Raw genomic sequence first — 27,674 nt, 5'->3', positions numbered from 1 at the left:
GCTAGACCTATCTGTGCTTATGTGGCACCTGTGTTGTAGGAAATGTGATGCTTAAAACCGTGTTTGCTGTTGCACATTTATGTGTAGATACATAAAAACAGAGTTGTTACGTATAGCTGTACATGAAATTTATTGCAGCAAACAAACTACTGCTGTCTATAGTGTATCCTGTGATAATTTTTGCCAGTATTACGCACTTTGAGCAGTAAGTTTACAGGTAAGAGAGGTGAGTTATAAGTCATGTACGAAGCCTAAATCTAAATGTGGAGAGAGAGAGAGAGAGAGAGAGTCATTCATGGTCATGTTGTTGTATCCAGTCACTTTCATCCTCCCAAGGTGATTTATTAATTAAAGACTTCATTTCCTAACACTCCCACAATAGCAAAGAGCATTTCCTACTCTCTTGTTTTTGTTATTAGTTTCTCCATACAGGAATGCTACTTCCCAAGACTTTCTAAAACATCCGTAGTTGTCCTACATTACAAAGGTGGCCTTTCTTATGCTTTCAGTAATCTGTACCTATTTGCAATCTAGTTCTCTATAAAGTCATTTTTGACTAGGTTTAGAAGTGGTTTAATCTGACCTTCCATTTCTGTTTTTAACGGGTCCTGTCATTACTTTTTAGATGTCTCCTGAGCTGCATGTGTCCAAACATAATATCTGACAAACCCATTTAACGTGTGTAGCCATTTCAGTCAATTTTTAGGATATGAAGTTTTGATCTTGTTTTTATGAGTGTTATGTGAGTTATCCCCAATTTTTATTTCTTCCTCAAGAGAAGAATAATGTTCATCATTACACTTTATAACAAAACTACATTATAATTTGGTTAGCAAGACATTGCCATATTTTGTTGTAGCCCCATCAATAGCCTAACCAAAGTCCGTTGTCTGGTTACAACCACTATTTAGAAATAGTCTGCAGTGTTGCAGTACCATGTTAGGTTTGTTGAACTACATGGTTATGAGTATTATAGCTATATTAACATTTTATTAAGAACTTTTCTGAGCTTTGTAATAAACAGAGCAAATGATTGTGTGTGTGTGTCTGTGAATAAGTATGCACATGTACTACTGCATGCATTTGACCAGATTGCTAAAGGCAGCTAAAATCCTTGCAGGGAAGCCATGACAAATATATTTCTCAAGAATCACTTGCATCCTTTGAGATGAAGGTTTTCTATTCCTCTACACTGACCACTGAAGTTAGTTACATTGGTAGTGGGTACTGTACTGTTTTCCCAACTGTCAATTTCTATAGAACTAGCTGTGGCAAGTAAATATCCCATTGCAGCCTGTCTGTCTTTAGTGCAGATTTAACCTAAGCATTGCTTCTGAATGTTTTGTGAATGTTCCAGAGAGTCCGAGTAATAGTGATTTAATTCATATGCAGTTGTTATACAGGCTGTACAGACTCTTACTTCAAGGAATTAAATAAATGATCTATTGAAACAAGGCATTAGACTGCCAAGTACTTCTAAAGTTGTCGCATCTGTAGTCAGTCTGCTGTAGTATTTCATTGCTGAATTGTGTAGAACTCAACACACCAGAAAACATTTTTTTATTATTATTTTGGGAGGTGTATTCAAGGGCCAATGCAGGGGGATATCTCTTGCTACCCTCCCTAACATATATACTTTGTTATGCCCCATTATCAGCTACAGCCGCGGTGGTGCAGCAATAATGTTGTTGCCTCACAGCAAGATGTTCTCCTGTTCGATTCTTGGCTGGAGTGCCTTCTGTGTGGAGTCTGCATGTCCTCCCGCAGTCAAGTGGCGTTCGAAAGACATGTGTGAATGGGTGTGCCTTCACTGAAGGTTGGGCGTCGGGCTGGCTACTTAGCACCATAAAAATCTACTGCCAATCATTAGCAGACAGGAGTTCCGCTGTGGCGACCCCCTAACCGGGAAAAGCCAAAAAGACAACAGCAACATCAGCTAAGGTCAAAAGTGTCTACCCTAATGAAGAAAACTCCCCATTTGTACTGAAATGCAATTTTGGGCAGCTGGATTCAGCAGAATGAGACTTGATACAAGAAAATACTACATTATGGCATGACCACTCACCAGTACTAGGTCACTGCAGTTCTCCTTCTTGGCATAGTGTTTAGTTTTATGCAGTAGCTGTGTAGAGCTTAGGATTCTGCACAAGAAATCAAACACTTTTTCAGATGTGGTCACTGCAAAGAGGGCTATCTTGTTACCTTCAAGGTTCAGCAAGCTTGAATTTGATTATAAATATGCAGTGGGGAGTATAGGGGTCTGTGTCATAACATCGAAGTGTCAAAACTTCGAATGTCATAACATCGAACTTGAAACAACGAAGACTGACAATATCGAAGCCGTGGAACATTGAATTCTTTCCCAGGGAGATAATTCTGTGGGCCGTTTCCGTGCCTTTGCTATTTCTTCCACTGTGGTGCGATCTCGGAGTTGGTATATTTAAGTAGGGGGGGAGTGTTGGGCATAGCCCTACACATTAGAAGTAGTTTGTAGTGTTTGTGTGTTTCGTGTTTTGTACTGGAACAGCAATTTCCCCCTGCCCCAGGGGAAAAAAATCGCTGTTCCCAGTCTTCAGGGTTTTCAGCTTTCGATGTTTCAGGTTCGATGTTATAACATTCGAAGTTTTGACATTTTGATGCTATAATGTAGGCCCGGAGTATAGGGACTACATTCCTATGTGTCACAATGTATGAAGTATGGAGGTTTGCCCCACCATGAAAAAAAAAAGTAAAAATTTCAGTTGATTGAATCAGAAGTCCATCTTATTTCATATAATTTGACAAACTGATAAAAGAGCTTTTGTTTACTGTTTGGTTTGTAGCATTCTTCCCATTCAAAACTACATGCTGGGTAACGGGAAGTTACCATGGAAATTCATGAAGGAGGCATAATTAAGCTCAAAGTCAGAAAGTGCAGAAAATTGTTGCATTTAATAGGTATGGGTGCTCTGCAGGGAAAGTGTTAGAGAAGACAAAATAGCTGGTCATTTTGCAATATTTCACCATGACAACAGGCCTTCTCACTGATTTCTTTTTTTTTTCTGCCTGAAACCACAGCATCCCTATATTGTCTTCCATGAGAATGGAAGCATCCCATACATGGAGCACAAACAGACCTACTGTGCCATTGTGACTGTAGAAGTGGAGAGTTACCCATCAAATCAGAGCATGGAGTCAGAAGAGCAGTGCATCACCTTTCCTGAAAAAGGTAAAAAATAATAAGTTGTAATGCCAAATGGTGACTTGCATTAGGGGAAAGTTGTAACAATAGAAGGCAGAGAGGTTAAGTGAAGGAAGGAGGTGAGGTTAGCTACAGTGACAGAGTGGTAGCAGGCAAGTGGGACACAAAACTTAGACAAAACGTGTAAGTAACATAATGAGGTGCTCTAACTGTATGTCACGTGATGTGGAGGGTATAAAAATGTGTTCTACCCTAAGAAAATCATTCAAATTGTGATTAACTATTTACTGTATGCATATTTATTTTATGCATATTATGTTCTTATATTTCATGTGCTAGACAGTGTTTCACAGGCACAGTGATGTATATTAAAAAGGCCATTTGCATTTTTTTTTTTACAATCTTGTCCACTGTTTTAGAGAACATGATTGTGGCAGAAAAGTATTATGCATAAACATTATTTCAGACAGTTGTATTACACAGAATATCTGCCATTTTCACTACTTAATTTGCGTTCCTTTTTAATTTTTGTTCAGTAGCTTGGTTTATTTCTCTTTGCTTACATCATCTTGACTGTAAGTAGAATATCATATAACACATGTTTTAGGCCTAGCAGCATAGCCTAATGTTTAAAAATAATTAAATGAGTTATATTCTGCAAGGTTGGGTTAGATTCTTACAGCCTTCTTTTACATACTCTGTGACTGAGGTGATCACTTATTCAAACAAAAACCTATCTCATCCTGAAAACATGTCTCACCAGGTTTAAAAATTTGAAGAAGAAATTTAAGTTTACTCTATACTTCTGCATTTGGTGCTGATCTTTCTGTAGAATTTGCTAGAATAGTCGTGTCTTATAAATGGCACTACCTCAACACAGAGGAGCCAGTGGTCCCACCTAACATCTTCTGTTTCACTGCCATTGTTCTGACACTGATGTTGTCAAGTTTTACATTTAGTTTAGGAATAAAGTAGTAAATATGCTGCAAAATATCCTGAGTATATTGGTGCTAACCTGGTAGTGACTGTGCCCAATCAAAACAATTGTGAACCCAGTTCAGTGGCACAGACGGATAGGGTCCTGACTATAACCCAGTCAGTATGAGTTTGACTGCCATCTCGGTCACGGAGAAGCTGGGAGAAAAGAATAGCTATTTCCTGGCTTGTCCACTCCAGCAAGTAGGGAGGGAGGTCAGGGCTTCTGCCTTCAACCCATTCCCTGTGTACTTTACATTTAAAGAACTGTTATGTTCTGTTTTGCTGCTTTATTGGTACTTTACACAAAACATATTAGACTAACTCTGGCAACTTAAATGTTCCTCTTTGGAAGCTGAGCGTATGTGTATATGTGTGTGTGTATGTATGTAATGTGTGTGTGTGTTTATGTATGTATGTGTGTGTGTGTGTGTGTGTGTGTGTGTGTGTGTGTGTGTGTGTGTGTGTGTGTGTGTGTGTGTGTATATGTATATATATATATATATATATATATATATAGATATAGATATAGATATATATATATATATATATATATATATATATATATATATATATATATATATATACAGATTTGAAACAGATTAAGGTTATCAATTTAAAATTTCCCCTGTTTGGAAGGTGAATACACAATACATGTATATCATATTTTCTGTCATGTTCTATCCTGAGTCCTGAATATGACAAATTGTTGCCACTTCCTTTTGCTACCTCTTAATCCTTACAGCATGCTTTCTTTCCCACACTTCTGACTAACCACATGTAACTAGTTTTATTACTGCCATTGTTTGAGATATATATATATATATATATATATATATATATATATATATATATATATATATAATATAAAATGTGTGTGTATAATATGGGTGTCAAGCAACTATTCAGTTTTTCACCTGTTTAAACAGCGAGTAGACTGGCAAAAGGGCTTCTCATGTATGAGATCGCGGTACAGTGGTGCCTGGGTATTTGTCCTTTCTCCACTGTAATGTGATCATGTAGTTGGTATGTATAAATTGCAGGATGTGTGGCGGTGCAAAGGCACTTCCATCCAGCCATGCTCAACCCCTTTTTCCCATTTTGCACATGGGGTCGGGGTGTCGCTTTCAACAGTGACAATTATCCGAGCCATGGTTTACACTGCCTGGTGGTTATCCCTGCAGTAGTAGTTTATCCATACCACTCATTCGCACATAATGGCCAATTTGGGGTGTCCAATCCAAGTACTGCATGTCTTTGGAATGTGGGAGGAGACCAGAGCACCCTAAAGGAAACCCTCCGACCACAGGAAGGACATGCAGACTCCGCACAGAAGGTACTCCAGTAGAGAATCAAACCAGAGAACCACTTTCTGTGAGGAGACAATGCTAACCCGGCCTGTGCAAAGGGGCTTGCCCCCTGCAAAAAGAATAGTTTTAAGTAATGTGTTCATCGTTTTTTGTTTAGAGGATCCATTATAAATTCATATATACATTTTTATATATGTATGTATATATAAATATAGGTTTACTGTCATAATCCTGAAACTGATTCCATCGAGTAATGACTTTGTCAAACTAAAATATTGAGAATGAAAATATTTGAAAGGCACAATAACGAAACCAGTTAATGTTAACCCGTCCATAGGCAACAAAGTTGACATTACCCAGTGTGTCTTTCCTTCCAGTCAGTTCCAAGTAATATTTTTGACAAACAAAAACAAATGATTTTGGTTTAGTTTGTTGGTTGGGATATTTTTCAGACTTAAAGCATCATTTGCATATGTCCCATGTTGCCTCTAATACAAGAGTTTTAAGGACTCACACAGTGGAAAGTCTAGCCTTGCTAGATTTTTCTTTTGGTTTTTACTGATTGTTTTTTTCTGTGTGACCTTTTTACTTATTGTTTTAGTTTGTTGGTTGGGCTACTTTGCACGCACCCTAATGGTATGGATATCAGCTGGGTACGGCAACCCTGTGTTTTTGAAGGTTAGCCGAGCATTCCACTTATGCTGTGCTGGTGATGTCGTATAAGGCTGAAACTTGCATGTCCACAGCTGGTGGGGTTTGACTTTATTAGCCTGAATTTGTTCATAAATGGATTTCAGAAGTAAAAGGTCATAGATATTCAGTGTCACCGTATAATTAAAACACCTAGTCTTTCACATGTATCCTATGTTTCCTCTAATAGAGGTTTAAGGAATCACACAGTGGAAAGTCCAGCCTTGCTAGATTTTTCTTTTGTTTTTTGTCCTGGAAAAACATAGAATTAAAGAGTAATTTAAGTTTTACTGTGATCATTTAACAAATCAAATTAGAAAGTTGTGATAGTTGCAGCAATTCCTGTTTACTGTTCTTACTATGCAAGGCTAGTCTAGTTTTATACCATGTAACTTTTTAGGTAGTTTGACTAGGCTATACTACTGTTTAATGAATGCAATTTGAAGCCTCAACTACCCGAAACTTAATCCCCTGTCAACACTGGCCTTTCCACTGAAAAGTATTGTCAGAGAATTCTGTCCTCTTCTCCCTTGTAGTGCGACCATGGTGCTGATTGTAAAGTTTGGAGGGGGAGTGCAGCCCCCCACATTAAGGGTGTAGGGGGGCTTGTGCCCCGCAAAAAACCAACAACAATGTTTTCATTTATTTTTTCAGCAGGTTGATTTTTGGAGGGGTTGAGGGTTGGGGAATTTGTGCTCATCCACTCATAGTAGAAGCAATTGACTTACTATGATCAGATTTTAATGATTTAACCAAGTTTGTCTGAAAAAGTAGAATAGACTCCCATTTAATAGTTATTTGCATACAACTCCCCCCCCCCCCCAGTGTTTCATTTTTCGAGATGGCTAAGTAGTAGTTGGCTGGCAAATGACTTGTACATCATCACACAGCATTCTACTCGCCATTGTAGATATGTAATGCATGATTACTTGTACATAGTCACATAGCACTCTGCTCATCATTGTAGATATGTAACGCATGATGACTTGTACATCATCACACAGCATTCTTCTCATCATTGCAGTTATGTAATACATGATGACTTGTACATAGAAACATAGCACTCTGCTCGTTATTGTAAATAAGTAACGCATGATGACTTGTACATCGTCACACAGCACTCTGCTCATCATTGTAGATATGTAACGCATGATGACTTGTACATCATCACACAGCATTCTACTCGCCATTGTAGATATGTAATGCATGATGACTGGTACATAGTCACATAGCACTCTGCTCATCATTGTAGATATGTAACGCATGATGACTTGTACATCATCACACAGCATTCTTCTCATCATTGCAGTTATGTAATACATGATGACTTGTACATAGAAACATAGCACTCTGCTCGTTATTGTAAATAAGTAACGCATGATGACTTGTACATCGTCACACAGCACTCTGCTCATCATTGTAGATATGTAACGCATGATGACTTGTACATCATCACACAGCATTCTACTCGCCATTGTAGATATGTAATGCATGATGACTTGTACATAGTCACATAGCACTCTGCTCATCATTGTAGATATGTAACGCATGATGACTTGTACATCATCACACAGCATTCTTCTCATCATTGCAGTTATGTAATACATGATGACTTGTACATAGAAACATAGCACTCTGCTCGTTATTGTAAATAAGTAACGCATGATGACTTGTACATCGTCACACAGCACTCTGCTCATCATTGTAGATATGTAACGCATGATAACTTGTACATCATCACACAGCATTCTACTCGCCATTGTAGATATGTAATGCATGATGACTTGTACATAGTCACATAGCACTCTGCTCATCATTGTAGATATGTAACGCATGATGACTTGTACATCATCACACAGCATTCTTCTCATCATTGCAGTTATGTAATACATGATGACTTGTACATAGAAACATAGCACTCTGCTCGTTATTGTAAATAAGTAACGCATGATGACTTGTACATCGTCACACAGCACTCTGCTCATCATTGTAGATATGTAACGCATGATGACTTGTACATCATCACACAACATTCTGCTCATCATTGCAGTTATGTAATACATGATGACTTGTACATCGTCGCACAGCACTCTGCTCGTCATTGTAGATATGTAATGCATGGGTTCTAATGGATGCAGCCTGGTAAGATACCACTGTGTTAACTCATGTGCTTAATAAAAAAAATGAGTGTGCAGAAGCTTGATTTGTGTATGTGTCTGTGAGGTGCTGTGATGTTTCATAAATCCATCAGACTTCACAGCAAGATGTTGGGTACAGCTTTACCCAAAAGGGTATGTCATAGCTTTTCGATGAGATATACATAGTCTTACAATACATTTGACATGGGTTGCAAACTCGTTTCAGTAAAGCGTTTAATGTACTGACAACTGTCCAGGAATCTCATGCTAAAATGTGCTGAGAGGCTGTGAAAGCAGTTAACAATTACCTGTTGGAGGCATAACCTAGACATCATCTTATCTGCTGTGTTTTCTTTAGGGGGTCACACTTGTATTTGGAGTAAAGAACACTGGGTTCACAAATATTGACAAAACAGTTCCTGGCAAGACATATTGCATAAATCACAAATGTGTAAACTGTAAACTATACATGTGCAGTGGTACTGTGGTATTGTGTAAAAAGTAGTGACAGTAGGTTTGGGCTTTCTCTATTTTACAAAAATGCACAAAAAGGCTAAAAAAATGTGTACACTTAAATTACTAAAGTGGCTGCAGTGCAGTGTCTGTGATGAAAAAAATGTTTAATTGTAATATTTTTATCACACCAGTTTTTTCCTTGTAATGTTTTTCTAAGTTGTATGATGACATTTGAGTATTGCGCTTCTCTGTAAATTGTGTGGTGGCATTTCTCAGTATTGAATTTGTTCTCTTTGAAATTGTAGGTAATGTTTTTAGTGTCGTCCTTGCCGGAGGTTGTGTTGTTGCTGTCATCCCAGGGTTGCTAGTGATTTTTGCTCTCCTTATTCACGCTTACATCCATCAGCCCACAAAGACTCCAGACGTGCTGGTAAGTCTTGATCATGTCTTTGGAATAGTTTACGTAGCACTCGCAGGGGAATAAGGCAGCTCTTTTAATTTCTGAACAATATATGTCTGCCTGCATTTTTCTGTGCAGTTTGCTGATGCTGTAATAATTAACAGGCATACTTTAAATGTTATAGTGCATTTATTTAAATATTCATAATAGTCTTGCTAGGTTGGAGCATTACATTTTCTACTATAAAAATACTATAACATTATATAATTTTAATGTTTTAGTACAGTCATGTATTCATTAAAGTCTAGTAAGATTGCAGCAGTGAATTTTCACAGTGGTTTAGTACTGATAACATCTTACAAAATCAGACTTTTTTATCCTTAGTATTTTTATTTAATTTCTTTAAGTCTAATGAAGACATCTTAATAGTCCATCGCTTTTCTACCTTACAGACTTTGTTCTTAACTAAAGTTTGTTTTTTCATTCCCCTTATTACCCACTAACTTTTGACCTTACATTAACCCCCACTAATCAGTACTACTACCTCCCACTAATGCAGAAGACAGGGCCTGAATATGCTTTGCTGTCACTTTTGGTATAGTGCGATTAGTGACATGACAGGATGTCCTGTGACAGCAAATACAAGACTTATTGTCACATACTGCTGCAATCAGAATCCACCTGAGTGGAATGAATGTTGTCAACAATGGTCATATTTCAGCAATGTATGACAAAGTTCTTATTCAAAAAGCACTGGTTGTGAACAATTGCTACTCAAATGTGACTGTTAAGGCTGTGACCAGATACTTTTTCATACTTGTCATATACTTTATTAGTGTGTAATTAGTTCTGTTTTATTTGTTCAATTATGTTTGATCAAGTTGCACAGATCACAAGGTAGATTCCTAGGCCACGTGTGCGGTTTTAGTAAAGATGTTTGGTTGAGTTAGCATTTTATACATTTTAGTACTTTTTTCAGTGAACACGAGATCACTTTTGCATAAGACTGCTGTGTGGTGTCATACAGGTCTTGTGATTGAACCATGGTTTTGTTGTGCATTGGAGAGTATTTTCTTAGACATAACAAGATTGCTGTGTATGCACAACCACTGTATGTTTTAATGAGGAATTTCTGCTTTCCCCATTATGTGACCAAAGTGTTAGCCTGTGCTCCCCAGCAGACACACACACACACACACACACACACACACACACACACACACACATACACACACACGCACATACACTGCACTGGGTCCTGCCTGCCATGCAGAAACACATATTACAGTGTTGATGTGTGGGTTTTTGAGGACCTGATTTTTTAATGAGGTGAAACAAAGATTTCCTCAACATAGTATTTCTCAGTGAGTCATAGAGTAAGATATTTTATCCTTTTAACCTTTGCAAGGACTTGTAATCTTTAATAATCCCTTAGTAGGGCATGGTATATATATATATATATATGTCTTGTTTTTGCATTAGTTATGGCAAATGAATCATACACACTTTTAGTAAGTTATAAAATTGTATTACTGTCACTTACTGTGCTTAATTTTTCTTTTAGAAATCTATCTTAGAGCACAAGTGCTACCCTAGGACTCTAGACCATCGCATCTTTATGCATGAGAAATGTATAGAGAATTTTACAGTATGCACACCATCCATGAGGCCTTGTAGCTTAGACAGTGGTGTGTGCTTTGAACGTCTCTCACCTTTCATGTCAACCTTTCATGCATTCCATCAGGATTGCCAAGAGAAGATGCTGAAATTGCAAGACCAGAGTGACCCAGAGGAAAAATGCACCAGTGTGGACAGTGGTGTTTGTTTTAGGAGGGCATCTTCAGAGTCTTCCCAGTCACATGGTTTTCAGAATGATCTGCATCAGACCCAGACATATGACTTAGAAGAAACTAATGCTGTAAGAATGTGTTCTACTGATGATAGTGGGATAAGCATGGAAAGGCAGTCCTTGTGTGTAAGGAGATATAGCTATTTGGGCACGAGTCAGCCTGCTGCTTGTGAGGAAGGAGAACTTGTTCTTGCATATGGCAGTAGCTGTGACAGTGGTGATGGCAATCTCCAGAATGGGATAGAACCTGTGCATTTCAATATGTACTTGAAACAACAGACCGTAACTACACAACTTGTAGAGGATCAGGAATTACACGGGGACAGAAATAACGCAGAAGGCACAGCACAAAGCCCTGACACAGACCACTTTTATAGTTGGAGATGTCCAAATTTTGAAAATGTTAGTAACGTAGGTGATGGAATAGAAAGAGCAGAAGGTGTCTCAGACTTTGAAGAGTTCCAGCCTTATCTGAAACAAGCACCTGCACATATAAGCAGCAATGATTTAGAGTTAGACAGTGTTGATAGTACGCATGATAACCAACCTTATCTGAGCAGCTTCTTGCATAAACTTGAAGTTACACAATCTGATCAGTGCAAAGATGATCTGTACAGACCAACATATCAGAATCAGGACTATAAACTTCTAAAGTCATTGCAAGTCTGTTCTGATCTTTCTGTAGAAAACTCTGCAGTTCTTCACTCCTGGGCAGTGCCATCCAGATGTACACAATGGGATCCTACAGACATGCAGAGTGTTAATTTACTAACAGACATGGAAATCATTGTTGCTAACCTTTAAGTCCAGCAGAATGTGTTGCAATTTATAGGTTGACTTCATTTTTATAAAATGGACCTTCAATGTACTGAGCATTCTTGGAAGATGACTGGCTTATTTATGGTTATATATTGGAATTATGTCAAAATGACCTTTTGGTCATTGTAGAACTGAAATACTGCAACCTAGATCCTAATATACCACAGTGTGGCAAAAAGAAAATTATTAAACAAAAATAAGAAAGTATTTTATTGACTCACATAGTGAAACATTAACTCAGTGGCAGTGAAGCACTGACAGTTTAGTCACAATTGTGGTTTACAAAGGAAAGTAGAGGGGACCTCCAGGTTTTGTGGCCTGAGCAAGCTTATTTTTTTTTTCTGTCTCCTGAGCTTTTGAGCAGACTGACATTGCTCTGTATTTGTTTTATCTTTGCTTCATTTTTTTGTAATGTAAGATCAATTTTAACTACATTCTTTCTTTGATTTTTGTGAAAAGGTGGGGCTGTAGAAGAACAGAAGCATCCTAGAAAGCATTGACAGCATAATCTTGTAGAATTGTATTACCTGTAAATAGTACTGATGCTGGCATACTTTGCATGATCTTCTCTAGGTACGTTTGTCTTTTTGTGCTTCCTTTCACCTGATCAGTTCTGAACATGCTTCCATCCTTCTCTTGTTACCTGATCATGATTGAGCCGAGTTCCTTTCCTGCACTACTTGGTTATTACTGAGCCTGGTATGTGCTTGTGTTTAATTCTGTAATCTGTTCAGTACTGCGCATACTTCCACATGTGTTGCTTGATTCGTACTGGGCATGCTCACTGCTACCACAGTTGCTGCATGATCAGCATTGTCCATGCTCCCTTTTTATGTCACTTGATCTGGACTGATAATGTTTCTTTATCATCCTTTATCATCCTTCCCTGTCTGAACATTTGAGTACTTCACAACTGTCCCTGATTTTCACTGATATCGCTGATTTGTGCTCTGAGTTTTGCTCTGTCCATCCTAATCCCTCTTACAACTGGCAATTTTGGGAGAAAAGGTGGTGGATTACACTTTAATATTTACAATAATTAGAGTTGTATACTTTTTCTTACTTCAGAAAATTAATGTTAATTCATATTCTGTTTATCTCTCAATTTTTGAGGTTCATAATACTAATATTTTAAAAAGTGTCATTGATTTATTTCTGGATTTGTCCCTGATTCTTTATGTAAGATTTTGAGAACTATGAACACGCTTACTCCTTTGTAGCTTTATCAGTAATACACATGCTTCCTTCTTAGACTGCGGTGGTGGTGCTGTGGTAGCGTTGTCACCTCATAGCAAGACGTTGTCCCATTTGATTCTCAGCTAGAGGGTCTTCTGTGTGGAGGCATAAGTGAATGGGGCATGCCTTCGTTGAAGGTTGCGTATCAGGGCTGGTAACCCGGTACGTAAAAATCCACTACCAATCATTAGCGGACCGGAGTTCCGCTGTGGCGGCCCCTAACCGGGAAAAGCTGAAAGACACAAACAAACACATGCTTCCTTCTTGTGTTGTCACATTAATACTGTTTGATCATTACTTTGCATATTTCCTACTTTTTGTACTTCTGTCTGACCCTTAATGCACAGTCTTATACGTATTGAGCATGCTCCTATCTTGTGCAGCCTGATCAGTACTGAACATGCTTATTTCTTCTGCCTCCTGATTGGTGCAGAGCATTCTTCTTTTTTATCCTGATTCATTAGTACTGCATGTGTTTCTTACTTCCTGCCAAGTCTGTGCTGTGTGCATACCTCCCAACTGCCCACGCTTCACAGAATATCCAGATTTTTGCCTAATATTTTTGGTGGTAGCTGCCCACGCTTCACAGAATATCCAGATTTTTGCCTAATATTTTTGGTGGTACTTCTCCGTTATCGGGGCAGCACTTTAAACACGGTTGCTGAGCTCTGAATCCAGTTATTTGTCACTTTTTTTTTTTTTTGGTCTGAATATAACCAGATGTGTGTAAAATTATTTTACTGCATAATAATTAACAAAGGCAATGTCATTTCTAAATTTTCCACATACCTGGTTAAAAGACATAAGACACTGGCTTTGAGCTCAACGATCACGTTAAGTGTTTCCTTCCTGTCTACCAAGCGGAGAAGTCACAGGAATTGCCAGGTTTTCCACAAACTTCATTGCCCAAAATGTTGGCTTTATTTTTTTTTTTCTTAAAATCTAAAAATATATTTTATGTTTGCACTACAGAAAAATACAATTAAGCCTCGCTCCCTTTAAACTGTGTTCATTTAAATATCCTACACAACTCATGAGCTGATTTTCTATCACAGGCAACCCCTCCGTGCCAGGCCTCTGTCACTCCCTTCCCCATTCATCTCACTGGCTTTTTGTACATAATAGCTAAGTCTATTTTCTGCATTTTTGATGTGGATGGCACACTTACACCACCAACACAGGCATGTCATTTTTCTACAGAACTGCTCATTGCTTTTAGGAAGTATGTCAGTGTACAGCACTGCTCGATTATAGCAGTTTGTGGAATTTCACCTGCCAAGGTTACAAACTGGGTAGTGGAATTCATGATGAACCTCATTTTTATCATGAATAAATCTGCTAAGTTTTGCATCACCTTTGTTCTATAGCAAGATGCCAGTGCCGTTGTATAGAAGGTTTGCAGCCATACTGTTTATCTTCCGAAAAGCACCAACTACTTTTTTAACTGACTTGACCCAAATCGAGACAACTTCAGGATGTCTGTTCACTGTAATTTATATTAGCGAGATCCATTTTCTATCTGGAACACAATGTTTATACATGCATTTACAGGTTACGGAAACGAGGAGAAAGGAAAAAAGATCCTTTGTAAGTTTAGGTACTTCTCCGGGCATGCTTCGCGGCGACAGTTCTGTTTCGAGAAGTCTGTTGCCCCGTTAACGGAAAAGTACCTTTCTGTTCTGTTTCTTTTAACATTTGATTTTTTTCTTGGGCAAATCATTGAGGACTGAGGTCATTGAGTAATGACATGCATTTAGTTTCTGACCTTGTATACTTTAGAAAATGTATCCTAACACAAACCTGTCATTCAACCAACTTTTTAAATTTATAAAAGCAATATCTAAAATCTGCCCCTATTTTTGGGCCTTTGTCCCCCCATTATTTTCAGCTTTGTCCAGCTTTCTTGTGCTATGAGGTAGAGAAGTATGGCTGTGTAAGCTATCTTCTTCTATTGCCTAATCAGTACTAAGTGTGCTGTCTACTTCTATTGACTGATATGAATTGAGTGTGATTCTCTTGTGTTGTCTAATTTGTGATCATGTTCATGTTCCCTTTAGCTTATTGCCCAGAGCTAGGTATACCCCTAATTGCACTGACGTGTACAATCAAGCATGCATACTTCTGCTTGAGAACATAAACTACTGCATGAGCAGTTGTTGCAAAATGTGGATATAATGTCCTCACTGCTACATGTTTTTTACCCTCTGTTTTCTCTAAATCTATAGCAGTGATAGCACTGATAGTGTTTCTTTGAACATTTCCTGGTCATTTTATTTGAAAGCAGTGACTGGACAGCACTGTAATTAAAGGTCTAGAAATTTTAGCTCCTGATTCCATAGAAAGGGAGAGCGTTTTGATGTTTTGTTACTTTGAGTAGCTTATAGCTTGAAAACACTTCAGTTTCATCTTTAGTCAGAGTCTGGTCACATGACCATTTCAGACAGCTTATTTATAGACTGAAACTGCACTGTGAAGGCATTGACAAAATGTGCTGATGTCACATTTAAATAATATGTCTACACTCTGCACAGCTGGTGATGGCAAAAAATGACAGGTGACCTGATGCCCTGTCTTTTATCCAGAAAGTACTAGAATTTACTTGAGTATGTATCATTATCTGCCTAATCAGCATGCTATGGCTCAACAACTCTTTTGAGTCTTGCAGTGTTCTGGTATGCTTCATCCATATGCTGCAGAGTTGTTTTTTTTAATAATTTATTGCTTCTGAATAGTATGAGTGAATTTGTGACATGGAAGTTTGTTGGAATGCTAGAGCAGACACAGCAGATTGTCTCAGTAATACCCAAAGAATACAGGGCCTCAGCTGAGTCCTCTGTAGTAATCTCACCGTCCTGTGCCCGAGCAGTGCTGTCATCTAACCTGTCATTTGAGACTCTAGTATCCAGCTAGAATCATCAGAATTTTTACCCTAAAAAATTACCTTAAAAAGCAAACTAAAATAAGAAGGTAGTTTGTTCATTGCAAGAGACAAAAATAAATGATTTCCTGCTGCAGTCAAGGATGGGAAAATAATTTTGTGTGTGAATTAATTGATTTTACTAGCCATACTCGGAAATCACCATTTCCTGTTTGGCAAAGACTTCTAAAATAAGAAATGCAAGAAGTAATAGCCTTCTTGTATATTTACCACTATGTTAACAATATACACAGATTGGGATAAGGCTGTAATATAAGCTTGTCTAATTTGTCAAGCTGATGAATAGGAAAAACTGGACTACGTGCATTTAGGGAAATCTGGACTATGTGCATTAGAAACACTTTAGTATCTTTGTCTCTGAATGACCTTAATCCTAAAAGAATGCAACTCTGAGCCATTCTTGGAAAGGGGGGTAACAAGTGGGTTAGTCTGAGAGTGGAATGATAAAGGCTGACAACTATTTGCTTTCATTCATTCATCTTGCAGGCTGCTCAAATATTTTCTTGGATGCAAAGTTTTTTTTTTCATTGTTACTTTATAAGTCGACGGTCTATTGTAGAATTTGTTTAAATGGACTTGTCACCCCAAAATGGCCCCCTTGCCTGCATGTGGGTACCATCTAGGCAGTAGCCAGACTGCAACAAACAGACACCCCATTTTACAGTTATTAATGCTTCGGTGTTATGTTTCTTGTCCGCTGAAGGCATTGGCTTTGAAAAGTTCCATTGTGATTGAGATGTAAGAGGTGTTGGTAATGACCTGACTGTGGTCTCTTATCACCTCACTGTCTCATTTCATAACAAACTGCTGTGCTGGGATGCTTATCTGAATCCATTTGAGTTGTCAAGCAGCAAAAACTTATCTAGGTGATAAACCTGTGTTTTCAAGTATAAGCTCAGTGTTTAGAAACACTAACCCTGTCCGCATCCTAACCAGTGTTCTTTTACGGTTGTAGTTTTGGAATTGTACATATATGCTCCATGCAGAAATATGGTAGGGATTTTTTTTTTTTTTTTTTTTTTAAGCTAGTAAGAGAATGACAGATACCTAGAAATACCAGTGGGTCAGGGAGTGTTTGCTTTTACGATGCTGATTAAGAAACATCAGGACACTCCACTTCCGACCTAGATTCAGGATCGATTTATCTAACCCATTTATATTTTATATTCAAAGATGCACACAAATCTTTTATGGTTAGACATTAAACAGAGAATCGGGTCTTAGTTTCACACTCCCATTACAGTAAATATAGTGTCACGTTTCGACCACGAAAGCTTGATGGTGCCTGGGATCACTACAACATGCGATTGCTATTCAGCTTGACACCAGGTCACAGAATACAGCAGCCAGATACTGCCCATGCCACATAAAGCAAACGGATCTGGTTGCAGTCAAGGATACTGGGAAAACAGTGCTACTACCCATAGCTCCCAATCAACGATTTTAATAAAGAGCACTATGATTTATGGCCTTAGGTGTTCTCTTATTCTAGCTAGAATTACTCATTTTCCCAATACATGTATCTGGGATCAAACTATTAAATGGTAGAACTAAGTCTTTACAAAGCCTCCTCATAACTATAGGTGTCTCATATTTCCAGACCTTTTACATCATTGCCACTTTGCCAGAGAAGTACTGTTTCTTCACTTGTGTCTTAAATTCTTCCAGAATAACTCGCTTCACGCTTTCTAGATCTTTTTGTTACCAGCTTATCACAGAACTGATGAAGATTTGAACCTTAAGATTGTACACATTTATTTCATATATGACTCCCAGTTTCCCTGGTTTCTGACATTATGGCATCTAATTAAGCTACTGTTGTAAGATATGTGTATCTAATGTCATTATTCCTCAAAGCCAATGAAGACTAAATATTGGTCAGAATGTAGTGAATGTTGTGTTTTACATCATGTTACTTATAACTGTTTACATTTGTTTAATTTATTGAGAAATATGGCTGATGTTTCTTCAAAAATGAATGTCTGTTGTTACTCTGATCTTTGAACTTTGTACGAGAAGCTGTCAGTCATGTTAGCGTTGTATTATAACAGGTCTTGTGAACACTTATCTGTATTTAAATATTTGCACATGTGAATAATTGTATTTATTATTTTGTACATTTTCTATTGGTATTTATTGAAATAAAATGATTGACTTAATTTTTTTAAATAATGCACCTTTTATTTTTATTTTTTTTACTAAATGGGATCTATGCTCTAATGCAGAAAAGGTATTCTAAAGTTAAAAATGAACAGCATTATTATAGTTTTGTGTCTCTGACTGTATTGAAGATGAAACAATATTTAGAGTGACTATAAGTGATTTTCTGCTACTTTTACAGTTGGTGACCAAACACATTGTAAGAGCTTTATATAGATTTCTGAAGTTTGATACTAGCTTATATTGTAGGTGTAATGCTGGAAGCTTGTATTTAGAGGGAGGTGGGTAACCCAAGGATAAGAAGAACACAAAATGATGATGATAAACCTATATAAATTAATTTTTCGAGAAAAAAGAAACACTGCATAGTACAGGAGCCATGTAGTTTTAATAGTTAATTTCAAGAATGACCATGACCTCCAAAGCATTCTTCAGATACAAATGGCAAGAACTGTTTGTGAATCAAAGTTACATCTTTGTAACCAGCCAGAATTTAAATTGTGTTAACTTCCTTAATGAATTTTAGAATATGTAATTAAAGCTCATTGATTTTAATCTCATAGAAATGAGACAAAAACATGTTTCCTGCTAATAGGCTTAAGTGTCAGTACATTTTTGTACATTAAGAAATGTCTAAAAATGTTTAAAAATGTTATGAAGTGCTGTACAGCAGGAGTTTGTTCTTTAATTAGGAACTGAGCTGACAGCAGTACACATGGTCAACTAGTTCATGCAGTCTTGTGGTAGACTTCTTCAGTAATACCAGCAGTACCTGTGCCTAGAACATGTAAATGCCTTCATTCTTTCTGTGATTCTATAACTAGCCCATGTAGTCTTTTTGCCTACAAAATTTTTAGGCTTTTTTTTTTTTTTTTAATTTTTGCACCACAGACCATGACATATCGAATGAGTATGTGACAGGCAAGTATTAGTCCCATGATTTGGTTTGAAGTGCGCTTATATTATTTGCAGCCTCGTTTGTGCATTTGTTTAATATTAAATTCACTCCTCATGCATACTGTGCTGCTATTAGTATACCAAACATTTATTTTGGGCAATAATGATGTACTTTTCCATATAATATAAACGTTATAGACATTGTTCTTATATATTCACTACAACCATTTACATTTTTACTGCTTGTTGTTGCATTTAATGTGAAAGGAGTTAGATCTGCAGTTATTTTGACTGAAATCCATTAATGCTGCTTGGATTTTTTTATTATGCAGTGATAGCTTGAACCTCTTCGCTCATCTCAGACAGTTTCCTTTATTAAGAACTTAGGGTGCTAATTATAAAACATGGTGTACTACAGTATATCTGCATACAAAAGTGATATAATATAAATAAAGGATTCTACAAAACTGTGCATTGTACACAGTCTTGCCCCATTGTGTACCCATACTATGCCTTCTATACACATTTGCTATGTAATCTTTCATCTCATTGTACACAGCTCACTAAGAGGACACAATCTACGTATTGGCTGTAGGTGTAAAACTTCTCCTGCCTAAAAAATGCATGCTGCACTTTTTGCGAGCACAGAGACCCCCTTCCCTGTTATATGCAGCTCAACATACAGAGATGAGCAGCATATCATCATTGAAGTACAAAACAGAAAAAAAATACAAAGTATCTTCATTGCAAGGTAGGAAAAACCCTACTGGCAGTACAGTTCCATGTGATACAAGCAAACATGCTACCATAGTCATAATTTTTTCCAAAAAAAGTTTTATTTTTCTTCATACTTTATACATATTTGCTTGACAGATACAAGTTACAATATGATGTAAGCAGTGTATAACAAACAATCATTGAAAGAGAACAACAATCGTCAAATAAATCAATAACACTAACACAATTGTATACTCTATGTACAAGTGCTACAAAAGACAGCTGGTATAAAACCAAGTCATATTACTAGGTTACAACAAAGAAGTAGCTCAAACTCAAAATGAACATCTATGTAATAACACCATTAGAGGTTTAATTTAACTTTCTAACTACTTGTAACTAGTTAAGGCAAATATCTTTTCATTCTAGTTTATTCTTTTAATATATGTTCAAAGAGAAGGTTCTAATTTTTCTGATTGTAGGAATATTTATTCATATTTTTTGTTTTAAGTTTGTGAGGATATATGTTTAACAGCCATGGTTCTGAAGCCTGTCCAAGAAAGTTTAGAGCGGTCCAACCGATTTTGAGTAACATACAACTTGACTAATACAAAAAGGGTAATTAAGATATGCAGTTTTTGCTTAGATAATTTTTGAGTAGTGATATTAAGAATAGCAAATTCCCAAGATAGCATTGATTTTTCATAGGTCATCATACTTGTCCCGGCCTCTCACAGTAATGCTGCTGAGTTGTCAACAACGGAAGCTTACAGACCACCAGATCTTCTCATTACCATATTATGTAATGACCACAGGTTCACCACCATGCCAAATGAGTGAATCATTTTTATGAATCGCTCTTAGGCATGATGTCATAGGTTCATAGGTTGGTACTAGGCTATCAGCCCTAGGGCCTATACAAGCCTAGCCATAACAATTCCCTGGCTATTTCTTCCCACACTATTTACTTCCCTGGACCCCTGTCTAACAGGGCGACTGACGTGATCCCCAGGGTGAATTTCCTTTCTCCCATCCAATCATCGAGGTTCCTTTTGAAGAGAGCCAAAGAAGCACTCTGCTTGATGTGTATGGGCAATCTATTCCAGAGTCTGGGGAGTCTCGGGGTCAGGAACCTATCCCTCCAGCATGTTTTGTTTATTGTGATGACAAGGTTTAGATCCCTGGAGCGTGTGGCTCTGAGGGATTGGGATTTCTTTAAGTGTCACATGTCCAGCAGCTCTGGGTTTGACATGGTCTTGTATGTTAAGCAGAGATCGCCTCTGAGTAGACGATATGCAACAGAGTATAGCTGGAGTTTTTTAAGGCGGTCAGCGTAGGGCATCTGCTTTAGGCCTGTGGTTCTTTTCTTTTAGTGAGGTATTTCTGCGGCCTTTCCAGTTGTTGCAGATATCTTGAGAGGTACATACCAAATGGGGCGTTGTATTCTATAATGGGTCTAATGAGGGATGAGTACAGTGGGACAACGACCTCCTTTTTTCTAGATGAAAAGCCCTTAGTGATGAGGTGTGCCACATAGAAGGATTTCCTGACTGTTGTGGCGATGTGGTTATTGAAGGTGAGACCACTATCCACCTGTGTCCCTAAGTCTCTTATCACACTTTCAGTGTTTAGTGTACTGCCACCTATATGGTAATTCACAGATGCATGTTTTTTCCCAAAGGGGATAACTATACATTTCTTGGCATTGAGCTTGAGCCCATGGCTCTGGCACCAAGCATCTGTTTCTGTAAGGCCCTTTTGTAGAGTATCCACATAATTTGGGGATTCAATAATGACTCCCAGTTTGCAGTCATCTGCGAACTTTGTTAGCCAGAGCCCCTTTGTGTTGGCCTGTACTTCAGAGAAGTAGATGCCAAACAAGAGCGGTCCCAGGACTGAACCCTGAGGTACTCCACTTGTCTGGAGCTGGATTTGGAGCCAGCTACTTTTACAGTGTGGGTTCTATCAGTAAGCCAGTTAGCAACCCATTGGGTGATGTAGGGATTAATGCCCAGCTTAGTAAGTTTATCTATGATTCCAGGGTGGGGGATGGTGTCAAAGGCCTTGGCAAGATCTAGATAGGCTGTGTGGACCACCTTACCCTTGTCCATGGCTCTGGAGACTGATTCAAAGAAGTCAATGAGGTTCAGGAGACCAGATTGGCCCTTCACGAACCCAAACTGGGTTGGGTCCAGTGTTTGAAGGTTTCCAATGTCTTTGTTTATAAGTTCCATGATAATATGCTCCATGGCCTTGCAGATTAGGCTTGTCAGACTGATGGGACAGTAGTTTCCAGGATCCAAGGTGGATCCCCCCTTGTGGAGTGGGATAACTGTAGCTCTGCGCCACTCAGTGGGCACGAAACCTGAGGTGAGGCTATGATTAAACATGACACTTAGGTGAGGTGCCAGTTCATATTGTAGTTCATGTAGTACACAGCCTGGGATGTCATCTGGTCCCATGGGTGCTGTATTCTTAGCTTTGGAGAGTGCGTTTTTTACCCGTGTGGCTGTTATTACCGGAATTTGGCAATCTTCCAGTATTGAGATGGGCCACTTAGGGGATGAGAGGGGGGTGAAGTTGGCACTGAATTGATCTGCCGGGATATTGGCAATATCCTTGGGATCAGTATATTTAATGCCATTCTGTTTTAGCTCAGAGCAGATCTGAGCATTGCCATTTAGATTCTTGACATAGTTATAGAATGCCTTGTGGTTGTCTTTGGAATCTTTGGCAATTTTATTTTCGTAACTAGCTTTGGAGGATTTTATGAGGGATCTCAGTTTCTTACTGAGACTGGTAAGGAGTTTTGCATCCTGGGATTTTCCTCTTTTCTGCAACAGTTTCTTCCTTTTGTTGTAAAGTTTGTTTATGGCAGGGGACCACCAGATTGGCTTCCTTTTTTGGATGAGAGCATCTTGGTTCTATTTGGGATGGCACGATTCATGCATGAGTGGATGTGCTCGTACAGTGCCTTAGTGTAGGATTCAGCAGTTGAACTTTCAGTTCCCACCTGCATGGGTGTCATGAAGTTTGTCACTTCTGACTTGAGTAGCATGAAGTTGGCTTTGGAGAAGTTTTTTATGGGGTTTCCTTACTGGGGGGAGGGGGTGGGATGTGGATGTTAAGGGTGATTAGCTTATGGTCAGACCTGACTAACGAGGGGGTGACCATAGGTGTGGAGCATTGATTTCCCATGTTGGCAATGACCAGGTCTAGGATATTGGAGCCCCTGGTGGGAGTATAGATTAGTTGATCCAGGGCATTGGAATTTATGAATTCCAAGAACCGTTGGGCAAAGGTGCTGGTACATGAGTAGTTTTCCCCAGTTAATGGCAGGGTAGTTAAAATCACCCAGTATTAGGGTGTTTTTTTCTATCTTAATATTTCTCAGTATGTTTAGAAAGGTGTAGTGAGAATCTTGGTGGGGGATCTGTAGCAAGCTACAATTTGGATTGCAGTCTTACCTAGTGTTAGTTGCACCTGGAGAATTTCAGATGCATTGTGTTGAGCAACTAGCCTGGTGGTGTGAATATCCTTGGTGAATATTAACACTCCTCCACCTTTAGTGTTTCAGTCCTGGTTTGGTGGCCGAAAAGTGTGGTAAGAGTTGTAGCCTGGTATTGCAGGGGTGCTCTCTGGAGCCTTGAACCAGGTCTCAGTTACTGCACAGATATTGATGTTCTCCATTTTTAGGAGAGCCTCGAGAGAGTGCATTTTGAGGTTTAGACTTCTAGCATTGAGCAGCATTACCTTCAGATTTTGCATGCTTGTACATGTTACGGTGGTGGTTTTGTCCTTTGACCTTTGCCTAAAAAAGGCACTATAGGGGTGGCAAGAGTCTTAGCCAGTAACCTGAATCCCAGGGGTGACAGGTGCAGACCATCTCTGGCAAAGCATCGTGGTCTGTCAATCATGTCGTCCCAGGCAGACAGATACTGAATCCCCTTTGAATGACACCAGAAGCTTAGCCAATTGTTGAAGTCAATCATTTTGTCCTTATATTGTGGTATCATTCTGGGCGAAGGCAGGATGCTACTCAGGGCTAGGGTCATACCTGCCTGGGCCACATGATCCGAGAGCTCTTCCATGTCTCTCTTCATGTAGTCCAGGGAAGTACGTCTCAAGTCATTCACTCCAACATGGGCATGTCAGACTGCAGTACAACCAAAAGCAACTTACTAGGGTGTACTATAGATAGTAGGCTGGCTGAGGTGGTGCAGCGGTTAACATTGTCGCATCACAGCAAGAGGTTCTCCGGTTTGAGTCTCACCTGGAACGCATTCTGTGCGGAGTCTGCATGTCCTACCTGCGGTCGAGTGAGTTTAAAGACATGCAAGTAGGTTCGTGCATGTGTGGGTGTGCCTTCTTTGAAGGTTGGGCACCGGGCTGCCAACTCGACACCGTAAACATTCACTGCCAATCATTAGTGGACCGGAGTTCCACTGTGGTGATCCCTAACCAGGAAAAGATGATAGATAGATAGTTAGTAGGGTATATTACACTCTATGCAGCTGCTTTCCTACCCAGCTGTGCTGTATAGTGCTGTCCTGCTACACAGTGCTGTCCCCATGTGGTTTACAGGAGCTCATGGTACACAGTGAATTCAAGGAATGTGTTAGATCTGTTGTACTGCACTGCTCAGTACAGTGATTCATATTTATGGATGTAATGTGATCCTATCTCGCCTACATTCTCTACAGATGGGTTCGGAGCCGATCCTCGGCTCCGACTCGGCACGCTATACTATAGAACGAAGTCTCTTATTGGCTGAGTTACCTCATATCCCAGGATGCCCCACTACTGCTTCCCCAGATCTCATTTGCCGCTTCTACAGCATAGACGTGGTCTCGGACTTGGCTGAGCTAAGTGCCTCTTAGTGATTTTTTTCTGTCAGAAATGTCACTAAAACTTACCCAAAAGCTGTTTTAACAGCTACTTATTGTTGTGTGATTGTGTATCTTAGGAATTTTGTGGTAAATTATATTTTTATTTGAAGGAAAAGGATCCCGTTTAAGTTAGAGGGGCCTTGCCCTACCCACGCGCTTTAACTAGAGCTGTTTAACAGCTACTTATTGTGTAACTGTGTAGTTTAAAATTTTTTGAGGTAGAATTGTGTTGTTTTTTGCTGGCAAGTGATTCCGATTAAGTTAGAGGGACCTTGCCTTAGCTTACATGTTAATTTTTTGTCTTTAAAGTTACAGTTGAAGTAGTTAGCCATGTCTAAAGAACATAGGCCATCTGGATTCAAAAAATGTTCAAAATACAGATGTTATGTGATCCTATCTCGCCTACATTCTGACTGATGGGTTCGGAGCCGATCCCTCGGCTCCGACTCGGCACGCTTATGCCAAAGAGCGAAGTCTCTTATTGGCTGAGCTTACTATATCCCAGGATGCACCACTACCAGTCCCCCAGATCTCGTTTGCCGCTAACAAGCGAAGACGTGGTCTCGAGCTTGGCTGAGCTAAGTAGTGTTTTTTTCACTAACTTTCCTGTCAGGATTTTCTTTAAAATTCAACAAAAAGCTGTTTTAACAGCTATCTAGTGGTTCTTTGTGCTTGAATGAGTATTTTTCCTTGGTAAAATATTGTGTAGTGACTGTTTTTTTGACAGACTAGGTCCCATAAGAGTTGAAGGGCCTTCCCCTGTCAGTTCGTTGTTGGCTAATTCCTGTTATTTTAGGGTTAGTGGATCTGTTATTTCTTTTGGTGTTGTGTTACTCCTTATTAAAGGACAGAAAGTAAAGAAGAAGAAGAGGGAGCAAGAAAATTTTATAGTGTTAGTGTGTTTCTGGTGTTTCTTTTTGACTAGTTACTGTGTTTGGATTGCCATAATGTCACAGGCTCCTCGGCCTTCAGGATTTAAAAAGTGCACTAAGTGCAGTTTTAAGATGTCGATCACAGACGACCACTCTCTCTGTGTATATTGTTTGGGCGCCAAACATTTGCAGGAGTCCTGCAGCATGTGTCACGCTTTTTCCTCGAGGGTCCTCCAAGAGAGGAAAAATAAACTTATTTTGAAAGGCCTTATAAAACCCTCTTTTGAAGAAGCTTTAGCATCCTCTCCTTCTCCTGCTAAAAAGAAAAGGGCGTCGGCTCCGACCAGTCCGTCGGACCCGACCGCCAAAAGACATAGGCAGGCTTCTCCTTCGGCTCCACGGACTTCGGAGCCGAGGGTGGAACGGTCTGCCTCGATGCCTCCAGTCTCGACTCCTCTGGACTCGGAGCCGACGGCTGGGGCATCGAGAGGTGGGACACCTTCATCGGCTCCACTGATCTCGGAGCCGATGAAGGTTGTCCGCTCAGACACTTCCTCCTCGGCGCCGAAGTCCTCTTCGGTACCGATGGAAATTGGGTTGGCCACTCCATCGGCGCCGATAGTTATCGAGTTGCCTCGGAGCCGGTCCCTTAGTCCCGTGGAGCCGTTGGAGAGACCTACTCGGACCCGTTCGGTCACTTCCAGGTCATCAAGGATGTCAGATTCGGATATAGACAGGGTGCTCCAAAGACTGTTCCAGTCCCCAGTCTTTCAAAAATTTGTTTCGGCTCTGACCCAATTGGTTTCGGAGCCGATAGCCCACTCCATTGCCATTCCTCCTCCGACCGCTTCGGCTCCGTCAGAGCAGGTGCTGAGGGAGCCAGTAGAGATCCTAGGGTCGGCTCCGACCCTTACTCCACCCCCGGCCTTCGGGTCTGAGTTTAGCACACGGACTTCTTCGGCTGGACCCGGGGGTGACGTTTCGGGACCAATGCTGTCGGTTCCGAGCCTCCCTCTTGGTGCTTCAGCCGCGGGACTTCCGTCTGCTATCATGGCTCCGGGGACCGGACACTCCCAGGATTCTGGGGGTCCAGCTTTCAGAGCTATGAGGAGTGCCTTGGCCAAGTCTTCTTGACCATCTCACGGCTTTACCGGCACCTTCCTGGGCATGGAGACTGGGTCTTTGGCAGTTCCCTGTCTCTAGGCAGTGGAGCCCGGGGCCTGAGGTTACCCCCACTGGGGGTTCCCCTCCTCCTGAGGGTTCTTCGGAGTTGTCTTCAGAGGAGCCCCCAAGGAAGAGATCGTGCAAGAGGAAGCACGTGGACTCCCCCGAGTCTCTTACATCGGACACTGATCTTGATGATGTGGAGGGGGCCCAAGGTCGTCCTCGGATGATGTCTCATTTGCAGACATTCTAGAGATCCTTAAGCAACGAGGCGGCTGGATTTCCAAACCCCCCTCCGCTGATGAGTCAGTGCTTCTCAAGGCCTTCGGGGCTCAGCCCTCCACCTCCTGGGTGTCTCCGCCCTTCGACGAGCTCCTGGATTTGGTTTGTCGGAGGGCGTGGGAACACCCAGATACTGTGGAACCAGTTCCTTCTCGCCCTAACAAATTTTTGTCTGCCCCACCTGAGAAGGAGTTCTTGACGAAAGGCGTGGCTGTAGATGCCATGGTGGTGGCATCTGCTACACAGCAGGACGTGGCAGAGGCTTCAACGTCCATCCATCCTCCTAATAAGGAGTCTAGGAGCATGGACCGGTACGGGAAGCGCACCCTGACTTCAGCGGCCTTTACTCTGAGGTCCCTGAATTATTTGGCACATTTTACCAGACTGCAGAGGGATCTGGTCAAGGAGCTGTCAGACTCCCTCTCAGGTAACCTACCTGAGCAGCTAGCCCAGTCGGTTAGCTCTCAGTTGGCTATCCTTACCTCGATTTCTAACTCGTCCATGAGGCTCATTTCATATGCGGCCGAAGGGGGCAGAGCGCAGGCACAGGCGTGGCTCTACGGAGACAAGCCTGGCTCCGTTGTGTCATTTCGGAGGCCTTCAAGTCTTCCTTCGCCGACGCTCCCTTTGATGGGTCCTCTTTGTTTGGACCCAAGGTAAAGACACTCTTACCGCTGTGAGCAAGAGGGAAAAACTTTATC

General features: G+C 40.0%; 1 protein-coding gene across 1 annotated transcript in view; it reads left to right on the top strand.

Moving 5' to 3' along the window:
- Positions 1-11,803, top strand: part of IL10RA (interleukin 10 receptor subunit alpha) — a 37,984-nt gene extending 26,181 nt beyond the window's left edge. Inside the window, exons 5-7 of the mRNA XM_044079447.1 lie at positions 3,058-3,208; positions 9,056-9,180; positions 10,715-11,803. Of these exons, the coding sequence (XP_043935382.1) occupies positions 3,058-3,208; positions 9,056-9,180; positions 10,715-11,803 (1,365 nt within the window). The remainder of the gene's footprint in view (positions 1-3,057; positions 3,209-9,055; positions 9,181-10,714) is intronic.
- Positions 11,804-27,674: the final 15,871 nt, after the last annotated feature.

The sequence above is a fragment of the Protopterus annectens genome, chromosome 8.part0 (assembly GCF_019279795.1).
Source record: "Protopterus annectens isolate FY-2018-M chromosome 8.part0, PAN1.0, whole genome shotgun sequence".
NCBI lineage: Eukaryota > Metazoa > Chordata > Ceratodontiformes > Protopteridae > Protopterus > Protopterus annectens.
The sequence above is the reverse complement of the archived record's forward strand: the minus strand, read 5'-3'. Positions and strand labels throughout refer to the sequence as shown.